Source organism: Fusarium oxysporum, chromosome II (assembly GCF_013085055.1).
Source record: "Fusarium oxysporum Fo47 chromosome II, complete sequence".
Taxonomy (NCBI): Eukaryota; Fungi; Ascomycota; class Sordariomycetes; order Hypocreales; family Nectriaceae; genus Fusarium; species Fusarium oxysporum.
In genome coordinates, this window is record NC_072841.1 from 5,156,846 (window position 1) to 5,172,909 (window position 16,064).

At 47.9% G+C, this 16,064-nt stretch overlaps 5 protein-coding genes across 5 annotated transcripts; 3 read left to right on the top strand and 2 right to left on the bottom strand.

Annotated features, from left to right (window-relative positions):
• Window positions 1-1,494: 1,494 nt before the first annotated feature.
• On the bottom strand, window positions 1,495-5,430 carry FOBCDRAFT_237395 (uncharacterized protein; the record flags this gene model as incomplete). Its single annotated transcript, XM_059610138.1, has 12 exons — window positions 1,495-1,637; window positions 1,671-1,874; window positions 1,934-2,018; window positions 2,070-2,362; window positions 2,426-3,176; window positions 3,228-3,282; window positions 3,342-3,371; window positions 3,430-3,512; window positions 3,576-4,157; window positions 4,217-4,641; window positions 4,707-5,130; window positions 5,281-5,430. The coding sequence occupies 12 exons, from the start codon at window positions 5,428-5,430 to the stop codon at window positions 1,495-1,497; spliced, it is 3,225 nt and encodes a 1,074-aa protein (XP_059464279.1).
• A 1,020-nt stretch (window positions 5,431-6,450) lies between these two features.
• On the top strand, window positions 6,451-8,046 carry FOBCDRAFT_197765 (uncharacterized protein; the record flags this gene model as incomplete). The annotated part of the gene is made up of 1 exon (XM_054703525.1): window positions 6,451-8,046. The coding sequence occupies one exon, from the start codon at window positions 6,451-6,453 to the stop codon at window positions 8,044-8,046; it is 1,596 nt and encodes a 531-aa protein (XP_054559500.1).
• A 1,656-nt stretch (window positions 8,047-9,702) lies between these two features.
• Window positions 9,703-11,700, top strand: FOBCDRAFT_197766 (uncharacterized protein; the record flags this gene model as incomplete). The annotated part of the gene is made up of 3 exons (XM_054703526.2): window positions 9,703-10,884; window positions 11,041-11,151; window positions 11,209-11,700. The coding sequence occupies 3 exons, from the start codon at window positions 9,703-9,705 to the stop codon at window positions 11,698-11,700; spliced, it is 1,785 nt and encodes a 594-aa protein (XP_054559501.2).
• Window positions 11,701-12,182: 482 nt separating this feature from the next.
• FOBCDRAFT_270153 (uncharacterized protein) lies at window positions 12,183-13,600 on the bottom strand (the record flags this gene model as incomplete). The annotated part of the gene is made up of 3 exons (XM_059611442.1): window positions 12,183-12,508; window positions 12,582-13,287; window positions 13,310-13,600. The coding sequence occupies 3 exons, from the start codon at window positions 13,598-13,600 to the stop codon at window positions 12,183-12,185; spliced, it is 1,323 nt and encodes a 440-aa protein (XP_059464280.1).
• Window positions 13,601-14,058: 458 nt separating this feature from the next.
• Window positions 14,059-15,984, top strand: FOBCDRAFT_197768 (cytochrome P450; the record flags this gene model as incomplete). The annotated part of the gene is made up of 7 exons (XM_054703528.1): window positions 14,059-14,284; window positions 14,341-14,695; window positions 14,750-14,873; window positions 14,927-15,168; window positions 15,229-15,490; window positions 15,574-15,728; window positions 15,798-15,984. The coding sequence occupies 7 exons, from the start codon at window positions 14,059-14,061 to the stop codon at window positions 15,982-15,984; spliced, it is 1,551 nt and encodes a 516-aa protein (XP_054559503.1).
• Window positions 15,985-16,064: the final 80 nt, after the last annotated feature.

Below are 16,064 nucleotides of genomic sequence, written 5' to 3' on the forward strand. Positions count from 1 at the left end.
CACTACCTTACAAGAGCTACTCACGGATATTCGCCGTTTTCTTCGCATGAACTTTACAATCGTCGACGAGTTCCCCTTACTGCTCTATTCATCACTCCGCTGCACCATCCCATCTAGCAGTCTACTGTACCATATCTTCACCAAAAGCAAACCTTTATGGATATCGCAGCTTCGAAGTCCACCAAAGGACTGGGATCAACATCAGCAACTCTTGGAAGGACATAAAACCAAAATAATGGCAACGTCATTTTCCATGGATAGCACGCATATGGTGTCCTTATCATGTGATTGCAACATAAAAGTCTAGCGCTTGAATACTGTGGAGTGTATCCGAGAAATCTCGACTCCGAAACTTACAAGTACTCATGCCCCAATTTCAGTATCTACATCTTCCAACAAGATGTGGGTTCTCGTCAAAGTTGATACGAAATTGCGATTTTGGCGTGGAGACACGGCAGAGCTTATGGGGGAGGTCGAAATACCTCTAAGCACTACGCTGACGCCTCAGATTTCGCCATGCCCCTAATATTGTGCTTTTAAAAACTATTCACATCATTTTGGCCTACTTCATTTAGGTGCATCAGGTCAACTGCGTGAAGTGTATCTCGAGCACTCGGAAACAATTTGCGGTTCGGAACCGTATGTTGGGTTGAGGATTTCTCCCCATCACTCGCCCGCGACTCTACGTGTGTCGCTGTTTCTCCAGCTTGAAGCCCTGATACATCCTTCCTCGGGACTATCGAGCGCGGCAAATGCACCAGAAAAGTCCAAGACGAAGAAACTTTCAAAGTCTCCCGTGACGGCTACTCCGTCAGCAAACGCTCCCTTAGTCTCTGTGTCGATGCGTTGATGTATTAAATATATTATATTACTTATAAAGAACTTTTTAAATATTAATAAATATTAATAAATTAACTAATAAGATATAAAATTAGCTTAATTATTAAGATACTTTATTATAATTATAGTAAATTAAATATCTATTATTTCCTGCTTTTCTTATAATAAGACATAAAATAGATAGGATATTAGTATTTCTCTAAATAGTCGCCTTATGTTTCTGGTTTACTATGACCAAGAGATTGAGATGTGTGCTTAGGGAGAAAAGTAGGGTTCTCAATATGTATAGACAATAGAGAATACCTTAACTAGGAAGGCTGTACGTACGAGATTACACTGCAGGCTCATACGAATCAGCTTTGATATTGGCCTTGCTCTGGTGTCGACTCGTATTGGCACTCTGCGAATCAACAATTTGCAGGAGAACAAAAAGCGATTTGATCAGTCTGACCGAGTCGCTCTCAGCCTCAATATTCTCTGTGGGTTTCATGTCATATAAACGAAAGTGACATGGAGTTTTATCCAACACTGTAAATTGAGATTCTAGACTACCTTAGCACAATATTTTATACTTACAGCATTACACAGCGCAAGGTCTCCACGTTACCATTTGCTAAACGATAGTTGTGGGGGGAAGGTTTGGGCAAAGCTTTTTCAGGTGAAAGACGCCCGTGTTGCTATTCTTAGCGCGTATGTTACGCCACTTTGCCTCTTCAGCCGTCCACGAAGAAGCCATATTGTTGGTTCTGATAGTAGGGCTATGATTAGCATATATAATCTCACCAGGGGTAGATAAACTCACCGTCGATTATTGTATGTCCAGTCCCAACCTGCGCGGTAGATCCTGACAGCGGAGTCGAGGACTATGCGGTTATACTTACCCCATTCCTCAGCTAGTGTGACATCTGGATCATTGGGGCTTTTGACGCCCGTGTACCATTTGTCAAAGCGATCCAGCCGGTCGTACACACCCTTGAAAGTATCGCACCACATGCCCCAGATGGTATCGTCGTTTATGTACGCGAAAGTCAGGCCTGCGAGAAAAAGCTTGATAAGTATCAAGTGCGGAGATGAAAGCTGGAATACTGCTTACCTATTTCCTTGACTGTCATCCACTGCTCGTCGGTACTCAGGCCTAGGTATCTCCCTGGGGAGAAAGAGTTGGAGAGGTCGAAGACCTAGTATTGTTAGTGCTGTGCTTTCGAGTCACATGATAGAGAGGTGCTCACATTCTCCTTCTTGCGGTTTAATCTCTCCTGTAAAATTGCGAGGCGGTCCTGGTGATGGTTGTTGCCGAGCTCCGTGTAGAGTGTGCCGAATAAGGAGTAATACTGCCCTGGCTTTGAAGGATTGGTCCATGGAAAGTTGACGCCATCGACGGCCATGATCCACTTCTTGATCCAGCCACAGTCAACTTTGCTTGTTGTAATTCCTGGATATGGTTTTTGCCTTTTAATTTGGCCATGAGTGAGCCACTCAGTAAAGAATTGACCCAGGTTCTGGCCCTCGTAAACATGCTCCGCTTGAGAAAGGCACCACATGTTAGCAGTCGCGTTAATAAAATAGGTTTAAGCGATAAACTTACTCTGATACGCTGATGGAACGAAGACGCCGTTGCCGATATGGGTCTGGTCGCGTGTAGGTTTACGCCCGATACTCCAGTCGGTACAGTCCGCCGAGCTATTTCCCCAGTAGCGGGAAATAGAGTCGTAAGCACCACCATCGGCCCCGTCCCATACCTTTGTCACGTCCTTGGGGAACTGTGGAAACCTGTATTGAGGCGAATCCTGTTTTCTGATGTGTTTGTACCGCTTGCCACAAACAGAGACACCCTTCCAGGCAGGATAGATGAGACTTGCACGAGTGTTTAAATCGTTCTTGTGATCATGAGCTCCACCCTCGGGAACGTCGTTGCCACCGATTCGATCCCTTTTCACGTGGGGACCTGGCCATTCCACTTCACCCTTCACTCCCTCATCGGTGCACTTTTCACATGGTGGCATATCGCCACGAGGTCCCCACTTGCATTGCATGCAAACACAGCCGCAGCAGTTTCTTGGCTCTTTCACATCAAGACAAGACTCGCATCGTCCGTTATCGCAGTTGATCTTGCCGAGATTTCGATCGACTCTTTGTTGAACAAAGAGGTTGGCGCCGTGGCGAAGTGCATTGTTGGGTCTGAGTTGCATGTAACCGAAGGTATCTTCGGGGTTATATAACCCCCTCTTATCGTATTTGTTAGTCGATGTGGCAGCAGACTGGTTTCCTGGTGAAGGGAATTCCACGGCTGCTCGCTTACTCTTGGTCGAGTAGCAGGGTTCGTGATAAGGAGCTTCCTAAATATGTCAGTTAGAGTGAGATGCTCATGTCCGCCCATTGTGACTTACTTTGTCAACGAAAAGTAAAGCCGACCCATTGCCATCTTTCCAGCCAAGAAGGTTTCTTGTTTATCCGTTAGCGTGGTGTCCTGAAAGTCACTTTCAGCATCGGATTGTACTTACTTGCCAACAACCCCTTGTCTAAGTAAACTCCTAGATTCTGTCAGTTCATACTATATAGTGCGCGTGGTCGGGAGCAAAATCTACTTACGAGGCTGATGCATGAGGGCAGACTTGGTCGTTCTCGGCTGGTGGGATATCCCAACTGGCATATGTCTCGCTGGTAACAAGTAACTATAGCAGTTGCAACTTAGTACACAGATGCTATAGAGGGGAAATGGATTCTGGGAAACTCACAAATGCAGCGCTGGACTCGCGAGTTGGTTGCTGACCCTGTACATCGGGGAATATGCCAAAGTCCAGGCTGAGCCCAAAAACGAGATTATGTCCGATTTGTATGGTGCTCCCTTTCTCGCCTCCGTCTCCATAAAGAATGTCGTCGTTAAAACTCTCCATCTCGGTTTTCTTGTGGTCCCTTCTAAGACTGTCCATCTCGTCTGGAGATACAATGTGGGGAAACACGGCGGGAAAGTAGCCCAAGTCAGTCTTGACTCGTGTAGTCAGACGTCCGTTTAAGGTCGCCGCGTGATTAGCTACGGTGGATGGGGACTCATCCATGTGAGACGTGGCCAAAGACGTTTGCCGAGAGATGAAGGGAGTGAGTCTCATGAAGCCCCACAGAGACCCTGCATTAATCGTCTGTCTTTGAAAGGCTTCATAGTATTCCTCGCTCTTGGCAGGATTGCCCTTTCCGGCCATACTGATGTCGAGACGACCCATTCCGCCAACTCCAAAGGTCAAATCCGTCTGGCCAGTGACTTTGATGAAGCCAGTGGCTTCCTTGACGTCAACTCTCGAAGAGCCTTTGGTTGAGGTTGCCTACAGCACCGTATCAGCAAGATCGAAGTCGGAATGGAGAGAACATGTAGAATACTCACAATGACTGTAGCAGCATAGTGTAGCCTGGCATCGACTTTGCCCTCCATAAAAGCTGCGATACCTTCACCATAGAGCTTATCACCTACAGGACAGTTCTCGGCGGCTTGCCAAAAGACCGCCGTACCTAAGTCCTTTTTGACTTTTAGTGCGTATTCACCAGAACCATATTGGAATTTGTCTCCTTTTTGTAAAGTTTTCTTCCAATCAAGGTTGAGAGACGAAAGATATCTACGCTCGACATCACGCTTTTGAACACGAGGAGAGTCGACAAGACCGTCCCAGTATCCTTTGACGTTTGTTATATCCATTCGTATGGCTACTTTCGCATCGGCTCGCCGCTCGTGTTTGTTAAAGTCAAAGGAGAACTCGTATATCGGGGAGGTGGGGGTATGTAGCTTGGCCAGGTGGTCTGGCATAGTCTGGTCTTTGAAGGATAGATGTCAGTCAAGGGTTACCGACCAAAGGGCGAATAAGTGGAAAGAGGATTACCTTCAGCAACCTCTAGTGAGATTGCTCGAGCAAAGGAATTTGGTGCACACTCCTCTGGCATCTCTACCAAAGTGCCTTCAACTCCACGCTCCATCACCCTAAAGCAGCCATCGACATCCTGACTTGTGCAGACGACTCTAGCTTTCTGAGTTTGGTTGACGGGTTGGTCGAGTACGCCAGCAGGGCAGTCAAGGAAAACAAAAGGATCCGGTCGGCCATCTCTCTTCTGAAGTTGGGTAAGTCCATGAGGCTCCCCAACAGCGAGAAGAAAACCGGATCCCGAGCTAGCAGGTTCTACCGCGCCAGAATCGGAGCCGCCTCCAAAGGTAATGAGGCCATACTGCAGATCAGAAGTATCTGAGGGGATGTGCCCCTCGGGGAAGAGCCTCGTGAGATCGAGCAGGTCGAAATCGCGGCCGTCCGACTGTCCCGCGGGTGTTCCGCCTGTGGCAGCGGTTAAAGCAGATAGCCTGCTATAATCACCAAGGCCCTGAGTAGAAGCACTGGAAGTTGAATGAGGAGTAAGTGCTACTGGGACATGGATCCCTTCCGACATGTTCCCTGTTGAATTTACTTGCACTCCTTCATTGCCAATCTCTTGATGAGTTTGATTGCGGCGTTCGTGGTGGTGGGAATAGGATGCAGTGACATAGGGTGTGAAAAGAGAGGGAATAAGTAGTGCACACGTAAAGAGTGATACAGCCATCTTCTTTGAATGACCCATGACGAGAAGTTACTAGACGGATAGAACAGATTTCGTCAAAGAGACAAGGATAATACAAAGAGAAAAGTAAAGGATTCAGTCAGAAAACAGTGAAATTTGGATGGCCTGTTACCTTTACATGACCAGCTATATACAACTCTTCACCAGGCAGGCTCTTATTATACCTGTTGGAGACCGTCATCAGGACATCTAGCTTTTTCAGACAAAAGCTAGATCTTAGGCATCAGTGAGGGCAGCGAGTATATTGCCTATATGTGTTGATATATCCTCTTTAAACATCAACCTTATCACAGAGGGCAATCAGTACGTCGCCCATATGTGTTGACATGTGTTCTTTGCCTTTGTGTGTTGGGGCTGAAGCCTCTTTAAAACTCAAGCTTAATATATCAGGTCTTCACATGTGTATCTAAACCATTTGTGACTTATTTAGTTAAGCTTTCTTTAACTGAACTTATTCCTGGGTACTACCCAAACTCTAACAGACAGTATATATGTTAACACATATAGGCAATATACTCATTGCCCTCGTGCCTATTTTCTTATTTTTAGCTAAAAAGCCAGATACTCTGATTACAGTCTCTAATAGGTATGTGGTCTTTACTTTTGTGTATCGGGGCTGAGGCCTCTTTTTAACTCTGAACCTTACCACAACAACTCTTCACTTGATCTCTCACCCCTGTAGCTTATTTGTATTTGAGATTTTTGGCTGAAAGCTTATGTCACTACCCACTAAGATTAGCCCCTGACAGCCTCGCTAAGTTCAATGTGGTGATAAACTGTCAGCCACAAGTCTCAACTGCAACTGACAGCCTCGCAATTAGTCAGCGCCATGTATAAAACATGGAGGACCCCCCAAAGTAGGTAGGCTCTGTTCATTTTTCCTACCACTCAAAGTTTGTGACATCATAATATCATTTGACTGGGCAAACAAGGAACCTCCTCTATAAAATCTTCTCTATCCCTACTTTGGCCTCGCCGAGAATTTACCATTTACACCTTCGCTTATTTTCAATTGCAACCATGAACTTGTCCGACGATGCAAGTCCCTCACCTGCACTCCAAGCATTACCAACCGAGCTGCTTGGTGCTATCTGCGCTCTACTTTGCAATCGCGACATCAAGAGCTTACGTCTGACTTGTCGAGCCTTGGGAGACACGTCGCCTCTAAGATTCGACCGCGTTTTTATCTCTGCTAATCCACGCAATATCGAGGTGTTGCTCGCAGTCGCTAACCACGATGTTTTCCGTCATCGCGTGAAAGAGATCATATGGGACGACTCCGTGTTGATGAAGATTCCTATTACAGACGGCTATGGCCCTTGTGGCTATAGCGGGGATGAGAACGATCCTGATGACTATGCCGCTAACGAGGACAAAGAATGGATCTCGAGGGATTTCGTTCGTCTATGTAAAGACAGCATCTTTTTAACCGAGAGCAGATTGCAGGACAAGAATAAATACCAGGGCGACAACGAAGTGCAGAAGCAGGTAGATAACCTAATGCCCTCTCGGGACGCACTGGCACATTATATAGACCTCCTTCATCAGCAAAGGGAGGTGTTGTCATCCAGCGCAGATGAAGAAGCTTTTCGGTACGCCGTGCAACAGTTCCCACAACTCACCAAGGCCACCGTTACACCAGCTGCACACGGGTTTCTTTTTATGCCACTTTATGAAACACCAATGATCCGAGCATTTCCATCTGGGTTTGTATATCCCATTGCTCGCACCTGGCCATCTGACGAGAGACTTGGACATGGCAGCCCTGAGGATTGCCCAGAAGGATGGGAAAATGACGACGAGAGGAGACAGTGGCGCGGATTCTGCATAGTTTCAAAGATTCTAGCTGATCATGCAGAGAAGCTTCAAATCTCTGAGCTAGTTGTGGATAATCACAAACTCCCCACCGGTGTCGATTACACTCTCTTCGACAAGCCAAATACAGAGTATGATAGTCTCTGCACGATTGTTGCGCGGCCAGGCTTTAAACGCCTTGTCCTCTCCCTAGCAACTGGATACCGCGAAGGCTTTGATGCTGAAGATTGGGGTATCTATAGAAACGGCAGAATATCCAGCCTCCTCGCCAAAGCAACCGACCTGGAGGAAGTTGCCTTGCAGACCAACTACGATTTGACTTCTTGGTTTTGCACTATGGAAGATTCTTTATCACTCTTTGATATCTTTCCCGTGGACACTTTCTCAAACGGAAAACTACGACACTTTGGACTTTCCGGGATGCAAGTCCTCCAGGAGGATCTTATTTCTTTTCTCGGCAAGCTCCCATCAACACTAAAATCAGTCAACCTCAGCTTTCTCTCCTTGGTCGAGGGCCACGGAAACCATGCTACGATGTTAGCTGATATTCGAGACAAATTAGGATGGAGACATCGACCAGCTAGCCAAAGGATCAAGGTCAGCATTTCCATGCTCCTCAATCAATTCGACGAGGGCCGCTACGTATGCCTTGACAGAGAGGTTCAAGAATACATTTACGGCGATGGCCCGCCTCCCTTTGTTGCCCAAGAGGGGATGATTGAAGCTCACTTCACATGGGGCACCGGCATTGTTTATGATGAGTTTGATCCTAGCTTTGCGGTACCATATGAAAGGAACTAATTGCGCCGCCAGAGAGGTGCTTGTTTCTGTTAGTACTGCAATGTAATAGAAATAAATCCGTGTTTTTCTTTTGTGATCTATATAAACTATGCTTGTGGTTACGTTAGTTGACGGTAAGTCTGATGTCGAGAATCTGTCTCTTGGTCCGTCATTTGGGAGTCGGTCAGAAGCATAGATCTCCAATGATGATTTTTCAAACTGTGGATATTTTCATGGAATCCAATTTACTCGTCGTACACACAACAGACAAGGCTGCCCGTTGTCAAGATTGACTCGAAATTATTGATATCAAGACCCAGAAGACCATGCACGAATTCGACTTTAAGCATGCCGTGTTTGAAGTTATTGTCGACTGAGATCTTAAGGGATGTGCATGGAAGCAGGGCGACGAGCGGTTCGATACCTGGACAGTAGGCAACTTACGAACTGGGGCGATTGCGGAACTGGATTTGTATTGCTCTCCCGTACGTGTCAACTTCAATACCGAACTCAATTTAGTCTCTACCAATATGGGTTATATACGAGTCGACGAGAGTTCCATAAAAAGTCGTGATCAATGCGACCGAGTCGGGCTAGGCCTCAGTGATGATGGGGCTTAGATCTTATGGAATAACAACAAGATATTTTGGCTTCCTCCAGCATTCCGTCCAGAAGCCCGTTTTGGTAGTCACTTCTGCGTCGAGTTTTCCGGTTTCACTGTCATGATTGGGACATCGACTGGGGTTTCATTCTTCATCGTCAACCTTGGATACTTGCTAGACCATGCTCCGTCTTTTGCTATCTAAGTATGTCTTAAATTGCCAAAACGCATTAGTGGTAGAAATTGCCTGGAAGAGACAAGGTTACTTACTTGGTTTAACAATGATAATAAAATCTTTTCATTGCTTAAATAGTTTATATTCTATGAAAGCTCCCCTAGTCTCATTAATATTGTATTTGTCACTAAGCAGTTATTTTGACTAGCTGTGTCCGTAGTTACCTCGTACTTAGACTCTCCCCCGCACTTCGGGAGCCCACATCCCCACACTCACTATTCCAGTAGACTAAGGTAAATAGACAGGCTATAAAACTCAAAAGGGTCCGCCGGAACCTGATTTCGTCCTTAGTCAAATTCTCTGTCCACAACCAGCAGGTTAAATGTCCCACCAGAGCGACAAACACGTCTGTCTCGTGTGCAGCAAGTCTTATGAAAGACCCGACCACCTTCGGCGACATGTCCAATCCCACCAGAACCACCGCCAATTTCGCTGTCGCCTCTGCCCAAAGGGATTCAATCGCGCGGACTTGCTCCAGCGACATGAGTCGGCTCATGCTCGAGCCCTGGATAGACCCCATGGGTCAAGGCGGATAGATCGTGCTTCCCAAGCCTGCAATGCTTGTGTACAGGCGAAAGCAAAGTGCAGTGACTTGAAGCCTTGTATACGGTGTCGGGCGAAGTGTATAGAATGCAGGTTGCCAGATTTCAGTCCTGGCTTGATCCACCTCGATGGGAGGTCTCAAGAGAGGCAGAGCAGCTCATCAGAAGCCAGTCAAGACTCCAGAACCTTGGATCAACAAGAAGTGGTAATGGGGAATGAAAACCAGGGAATGGGTTCAAATGATATAAATATCGAGGCACAGAGCGCTACTATTGGAGATACCTGCACATTTTCATCCATGTTTGAGGACGTGGACTTTTCATGGTTCGATTCTGGACTCTTGGACCTAAAGGTGCCCACATCCGGTGACATGGCCAGTTGTGATACCGGAGTAGCTGCTCATGATAAAGCCAACGACAATGCAGACTCGACATCAACTAGCAATCGGTATCTTGGTTCGTTATTCAGGATCCGGTCAGAAGCATACCAACGTTGTGCCTGGACATCATGGCACCCCTCTAGGTTCCAGCACTCCTTCCACGGCCAGGACGTTATCAACCTTGGCGCAGGCAATAGTAGAGAGAGAACTACCCTTTTGATGAAAGCCTCGACAGGACGAATGATGGGTAGCACGCTGGACGACGCATGCAGAGACCATCTGCTGGTGTTAGTAACCGCGATGAAGATTTCCCACTTTTCTATACACTCGTTTCCACCTGCCGAGTTACTGAACGACCTTGTGCGGTTCTTCTTCGTCCAGGAGAGCGCGTCTTTAGTACCGAGCATCCATCCAAGCACATTTTCATGTTTTCATGCGCGACCGGAATTACTTCTTGGAATCATTGCCGCTGGCGCAGTCGTCGTCCCGGAGCGTCGGATCCAGGTGACAGGACTGGTCATGCACGAGATACTTCGTGCGGCAATGGCCCAGCTATACGAGAGTGACAATAGCACCACGAGAGATCTGCAAGCCCTGCAGGCGTACTTGAGGGCCTTGGAAGTCGGAGCCTGGAGCGGCCTCAAGCGGAAAACTGAGATTGCATGCAGCTTCATGCAGCCAGGATACACCATGCTGTTCCAAGCTGGCGCTTTCTCCTCACCACCTGAGCAAGAGTTGGCGGGAGGTCTCGACCAGGGGGCTCAAGAGCTTGATACTGTGTGGAAGTCCTGGGCCATGAGGGAGTCACTAAAGCGCCTGGCAATTCGCGCTTTCATCCATGACTCTCAGGTATCGATGGCTTATTTCCAGGCACCGACGATTAGCTATGCCGAATTGAACATGGCGGTTCCTTACCCGCCCAGCCTATGGTTTGCAGAGGGCTCCAAAGAATGGAGACAAGATTTCTTGCGGTGTAATAGTGGACCACGGCGGCTCCTACTCACCGAGGTTCTGGCCGACGTCACAGTCCTCGAAACATGCAGTGGCGAGGCTGACCTACAGCTCTGTTGCTTTGCCACTATCCATGCGCTTGCCAATCAGGTATGGGACCTTCAGCAACAATTCGCTCTCCTCTTTGCAGCCCCCGAAGCTAAAAGACGCCGAATGGATTCATGGTGTATGAGCCGACAACGCGACCTGTACCACGATCTGATGACTATCCATATGTACTGTGAGAGACACGTCGCACATCACTAGATCAGCTTCCTTCTGGAATACGTCATGATGGCTCTTCACGCTCCTATGGCTTATATACAACGGTTTGCTGGCAAAGAAGGCGAAAGCGAGGCGAGGAGAGTAGCGCCTATCGTAAGTGAGTGGAGGCAATCATCGGCCGCTCGAGTTGCAATATGGCACGCTGGCCAGGTTCTCAGAAGGGCTCGTGACTTTCCGCCTACGACTCTGCAGAACTTTTATGCCGTGGCGACATACCATGCTGCTCTTGTCCTTTGGACTTACAGCTTACTTGGCAACCAAAGCCCTACACCGGCTGAGATCGTGATCTCTGATGGAATCAATCGCAATGGTTCAACCGATAACTCTTCCATGACTCTAGTTATGCTAGACGGAGAGGAAAACGACGACGCCCGTGCATTCTGCACACTAGGGCATGGTACACCGGGTCTTAGCCATCCTGCGTACACGGGAGTGAAAGGGACTTTCTGTACGCTTGCAGATCCCGTGTTAATTATGCAGTTGGCGGCTGATACTCTACGTGGTAACCTACACTGTACGGACCACGCCCCACCGCTTTTAGTAGGCAATCTGATCGGCCTGATGGAGGATCTGGGCTCCTCGCTAGGTCACTCCAGCACTGGTAGGAGTTCACACACTTCTACCACGGGATCGACGGGATAGTCCACCAGTGGAGCCGATGGGCACCTCCACCTTGGCCGGCAATCCTGCCGCCCACACGGAAGGCCCTGCAGCGGTTGGTCACCTACCGACAAGTCATTTGCACCCTGGCTAGTGCTAAGCTAATTGGCGTCGGGCCTGGGTGCGATGGCTAAGCAGAAATGCCGCACTAAGGAGAATAATAGTGGCAAGGCCTTGGAGGAAGTCTTCACTGATGGGAGTATACACATAGATTTTTCACAAGCCACGACGGCTCAGTTAAGGCTCTGCATTCTCATGGTCCTTGATTATCGCAAAGCAGTCTAATACCCCATGTATTTACTGCTTCTGAAGTTCAGATACAGAAATCGTTACCAGCTAAACCATAATGACTCATTTTAAATGATTATCCATCCCCTCCAGCAACAGCGAATTAGAAAGATATTATAAAGAGGTTATCAGTCCATGTTAGGTATTTACTATAGTTATCTCACTACAAAACACCATCATTCAAATCCAACCTCTCCAGTCGCGTCGTTGAGGATCTTCAAGGCCAGTCCATGCGCACGCATGAGATCCACCGCTTCTTCAGCCACTTTATAGCCCCAGTGGTATTCACTGTATGTCTGCGTAGTCTTGAACTCGACCTCCTTCGAGTTTGTGGCCCGCGGAGCCATTGCTTCCGTATTCTTCATGACCTTGGTGATGCGCGGGAGGCGCAACTCGTCGTATATCTTGAGTCGCAATGCAACATCGTCACTCGAGGCACCACTCAAGGCTATGCGAAGAGCTTCTGCGTCCTCTATGGCTTGACAGGCGCCTTGGCCTTGATCTGCGAAACGTTATTGGATGCTCATATAGGACTCTATGGAAAGCATTGATTCCAGGGAAAAGAGCAGACGTACGTGGGCCCATTGCATGCGCTGCATCTCCTACCAGCGCGTAACAATCCTTAACCAGCGTCGGTAAAGGCACGCGCTGCCGCAGCTGCCAGACTCCCGCATTGGAAGCCATCGATAAGGCTGCAACAATGGAAGGATGAAATCCCTTGAACTTTTCCACCATGTCTTGTACCTCGACTTCACTAGTCCACTGAAGCCGTCGGTCGCTAGTGTCTGGATAGATGCACACAAAGTTCATCCAGTCCCAGCTCGAGCAAGGGTACACAACGATCCTTCTGTCGGGACCAATCACCATGAGCACTTTTGCACTGTCAGTCAAAACCTGTGTCTGAGGATTCTTCCTCAACTCCTCTGTCCGGATCATGCAGCGATATGCCGACAGGCCCTCCGGTGTTGTGTCGAGCTTGCCAAACACTGAATTGCCACTCGCAGACCGAATCCCATCCGCGCCGATGATGAGGTCAGCCTTGTAGGATTCTCCGGACTTGAGGAAGACTGAACCAGTTTTCGAGTCGACTCTTTCGACGTGGGCGCCAGTCTTTAAGCGAGGTGTCGTTCCTAAGCCATCTGCGGAGAGTGCAGCGCGTTTAAGTTCGGCGTGGACGTCCTTGCGAGAGAAATACCACCACGGCTCACCATACTTCTGGGTAACAGCCCTGATTGGCCATTCCAGGAGCACTGAGAGGTCCTTCCAATGGAGCTCTTGGAACTTTGAGGCGTTAGTAAATTACACAAGTGTAACCAGCGAAAGGGGTAGGGTTTTCCTCAACCTTTTCAGCTTCGACATAATGGGCGAGATCTTTGTCGAAACCTGCGCGCGCGAAACTTCTTCTCAAAAGTCGGGTCGCATTGATGGAGAGCGTGATGGCGGCACCCAGCTCCTCGTTGGATGATGAAGACTCAAGGACCAGAACGTCGTGTTCTTCACGTAAGAGTAGTGCTGCTGCAAAGCCAGCGATTCCTCCTCCGCAGATAACAATCTTGAGCGGAGCAGGCTTCTCGTTCTTGATTTGTTGGTCCATGGTCTGACGTATAACTGCTGTGACTGAGGCCCTGTTGTGTATGTCTGTGCTGAATATTGAGTCTTAGTGCTAGTGGCTTCGAGCTCCCGACACAGCGCGCCTTCAGCCTTCCCCTAAATAGCCCATTCTCCAATGTGAGCATTACAATATGGACAAGTCCGTCGTGTCCGGCCACCTATAGAGCCCCCACCTATCCGATCCTAGTGGGCGAGCTCCACCTCCCCTCACTTCCGGACCGGCACGGAAGTGAGGGGGATGCACCGATTCCTAGTACCCACTAGATACGTAGCGTCGGAGCATAGTGGGGAGTGAATGAATGCCTGCCTTTTGGGGTCAAGATGATTATGTCCAAGTTTATAGAATATCAATGACACTTGCCAATGTCATTTAAGAGACTCTCAAGGAGTGCAAGTCAGCAATATCCATCGTTCAGCAAACCTTTGAGAACATCTTCAACAATGGATTATTCTACAATTTCAAGCCTTGAATGGCACCTCTACGTTCATCAACTGCACAAGTGGTTCCAGGTCTTTACATCTTTGGCACTGGCTATTGTATTATTCAAGTTGATCGACTTCCTCTGTCGAGTTACTTATCGATTGTATCTCAGTCCCTTGCGCAAATTCCCTGGCCCATGGATCGCCGCCACCAGCAATGCATGGGAAATTTACCATTCATTAACAAGTGAGTAACTCGCAACAGAGGCAGACGCCAAAGCTGCTCTAACACCTGTCTTAAAGATGATCGGTTTCGTGCTATCCATGAACTGCACGAGAAGCACGGCAACGTTGTGCGCATCGGACCAAATCAGGTGTCTGTAGCTTCACCTGAAGCTTTTCACCACGTATTTGTCACAAAGTGCAGCAGCTTTTTGAAGACAGATTTCTATGCGACTATCCAGCCAGGTATTGGGCCAAAGTATGCTGGTCTATTCAACTACATCAATCACAAGCAAGCAATGGCAGAGCGTCGCGATCTACAGCCCATGTTTTCACCGGGTAGCATGAAGCACTACGAAGCAAAGTTTGACGAGCAACTTGATATCTTGATGGAGGCCATTAAACAGAAAGGGAAGGTTGATCTCTTTGGACTTTTGTAAGTTCTTTATTTTTGGTTCCCAAACTTGCACTGTCCTGACGCGTCACACAGCAAGTTTTTTATGTTGGATGTTATCGGAGATTTAGCCCTTAACAAGAGCTTTGGCCAAGTAACATCAGGTAAAGAGCATCAATACGTGGTTGATTTCAACAACGCCTTTATGCTTATAGGGCTTGTGAGTGGTCCAGATATACATATCCCCTTTACTTCAGTTCATAACCTTTCCAGCAAAACACGTTTGCGCCAATTATACCCTTAATACCATATCTGCCTTTTGCGAAATTCAAAGATGCTTATTATGGACTTCAACGAGTTTTTTCTTATTCCCAGGAGCGAGTAGGGGATTATCTCAAGCAGGATATGTCAAAGAAGCAGGGATCGTTGATGTCAGGGTACTTGGACCCGACCACTGGGGAGCCAAAGGAAGGCTACTCAGCTTGGTCTATCGCACTTGCTGGCCATGGCTTTATGTGAGTCAATGTTTCAGAGTTCGATCGCGGTGACAACGATACTGACTTTCACGTTACCAGAGTTGCTGGATCCGAAGCAACTTCTATTACGCTGACATATCTCATCTGGATGTTAATTAAACGTCCAGATGTGGATCATCGTCTACGGCTGGAGCTAAGCAGCCTCGGTAAGAGCTACTCAAGTACCGATTTAGCCAACCTCCCGTACCTGGATGCTGTGATCCGCGAGACTCTTCGTGTTTATCCTCCTGCACCAGCACCAATGCCACGAGTCGTGCCGAAATCGGGCTTTGAATTTGAAGGCGTTTCTTACCCTCCAGACGTAAAACTCCCCAATAGTGCTTGATAGATCCCAGTGTATTCGAACGTTGATAGAGTCCAGTTACAACTAACATGCCCCAACAGACCGTCATCTCAGCTCAGCCGTACACCATACATCGTTACGAGGGAGTGTTCGAAGACCCGAATGAATTCAGGCCTGAGCGCTGGCTCAACGTACCGTCCGAAAAGAAGGATAGGATGTACCGGGCTTTTGTCCCATTCTCAGCTGGTCAAAGAGGGTAAGAGCTCACACGTTCCATCACGGCGAAGGGACGAGAAGATTAATGATTAACATACTTGGCCTACAGATGCATTGGTAGAGGACTGGCATGGATGCATATCATGAAGTGCATAGCAAGAACTTTGCAGGAATTCGACAGATTTGAATTGGCGGAGGGGATGACGGACTATGACATGGACTTGATCGAGCGAGGAGCACTTGCGAAGCCCAGATCTACCAAGATGTGGGTAAATGCTTATGCAAAGGCTATTTAGCATGTTTTGTAGTATATTACACCTTTGCTACCTAAATATATATTGATATGCCTGGAGTAATGCCAGTGGTGAGTGTGCTT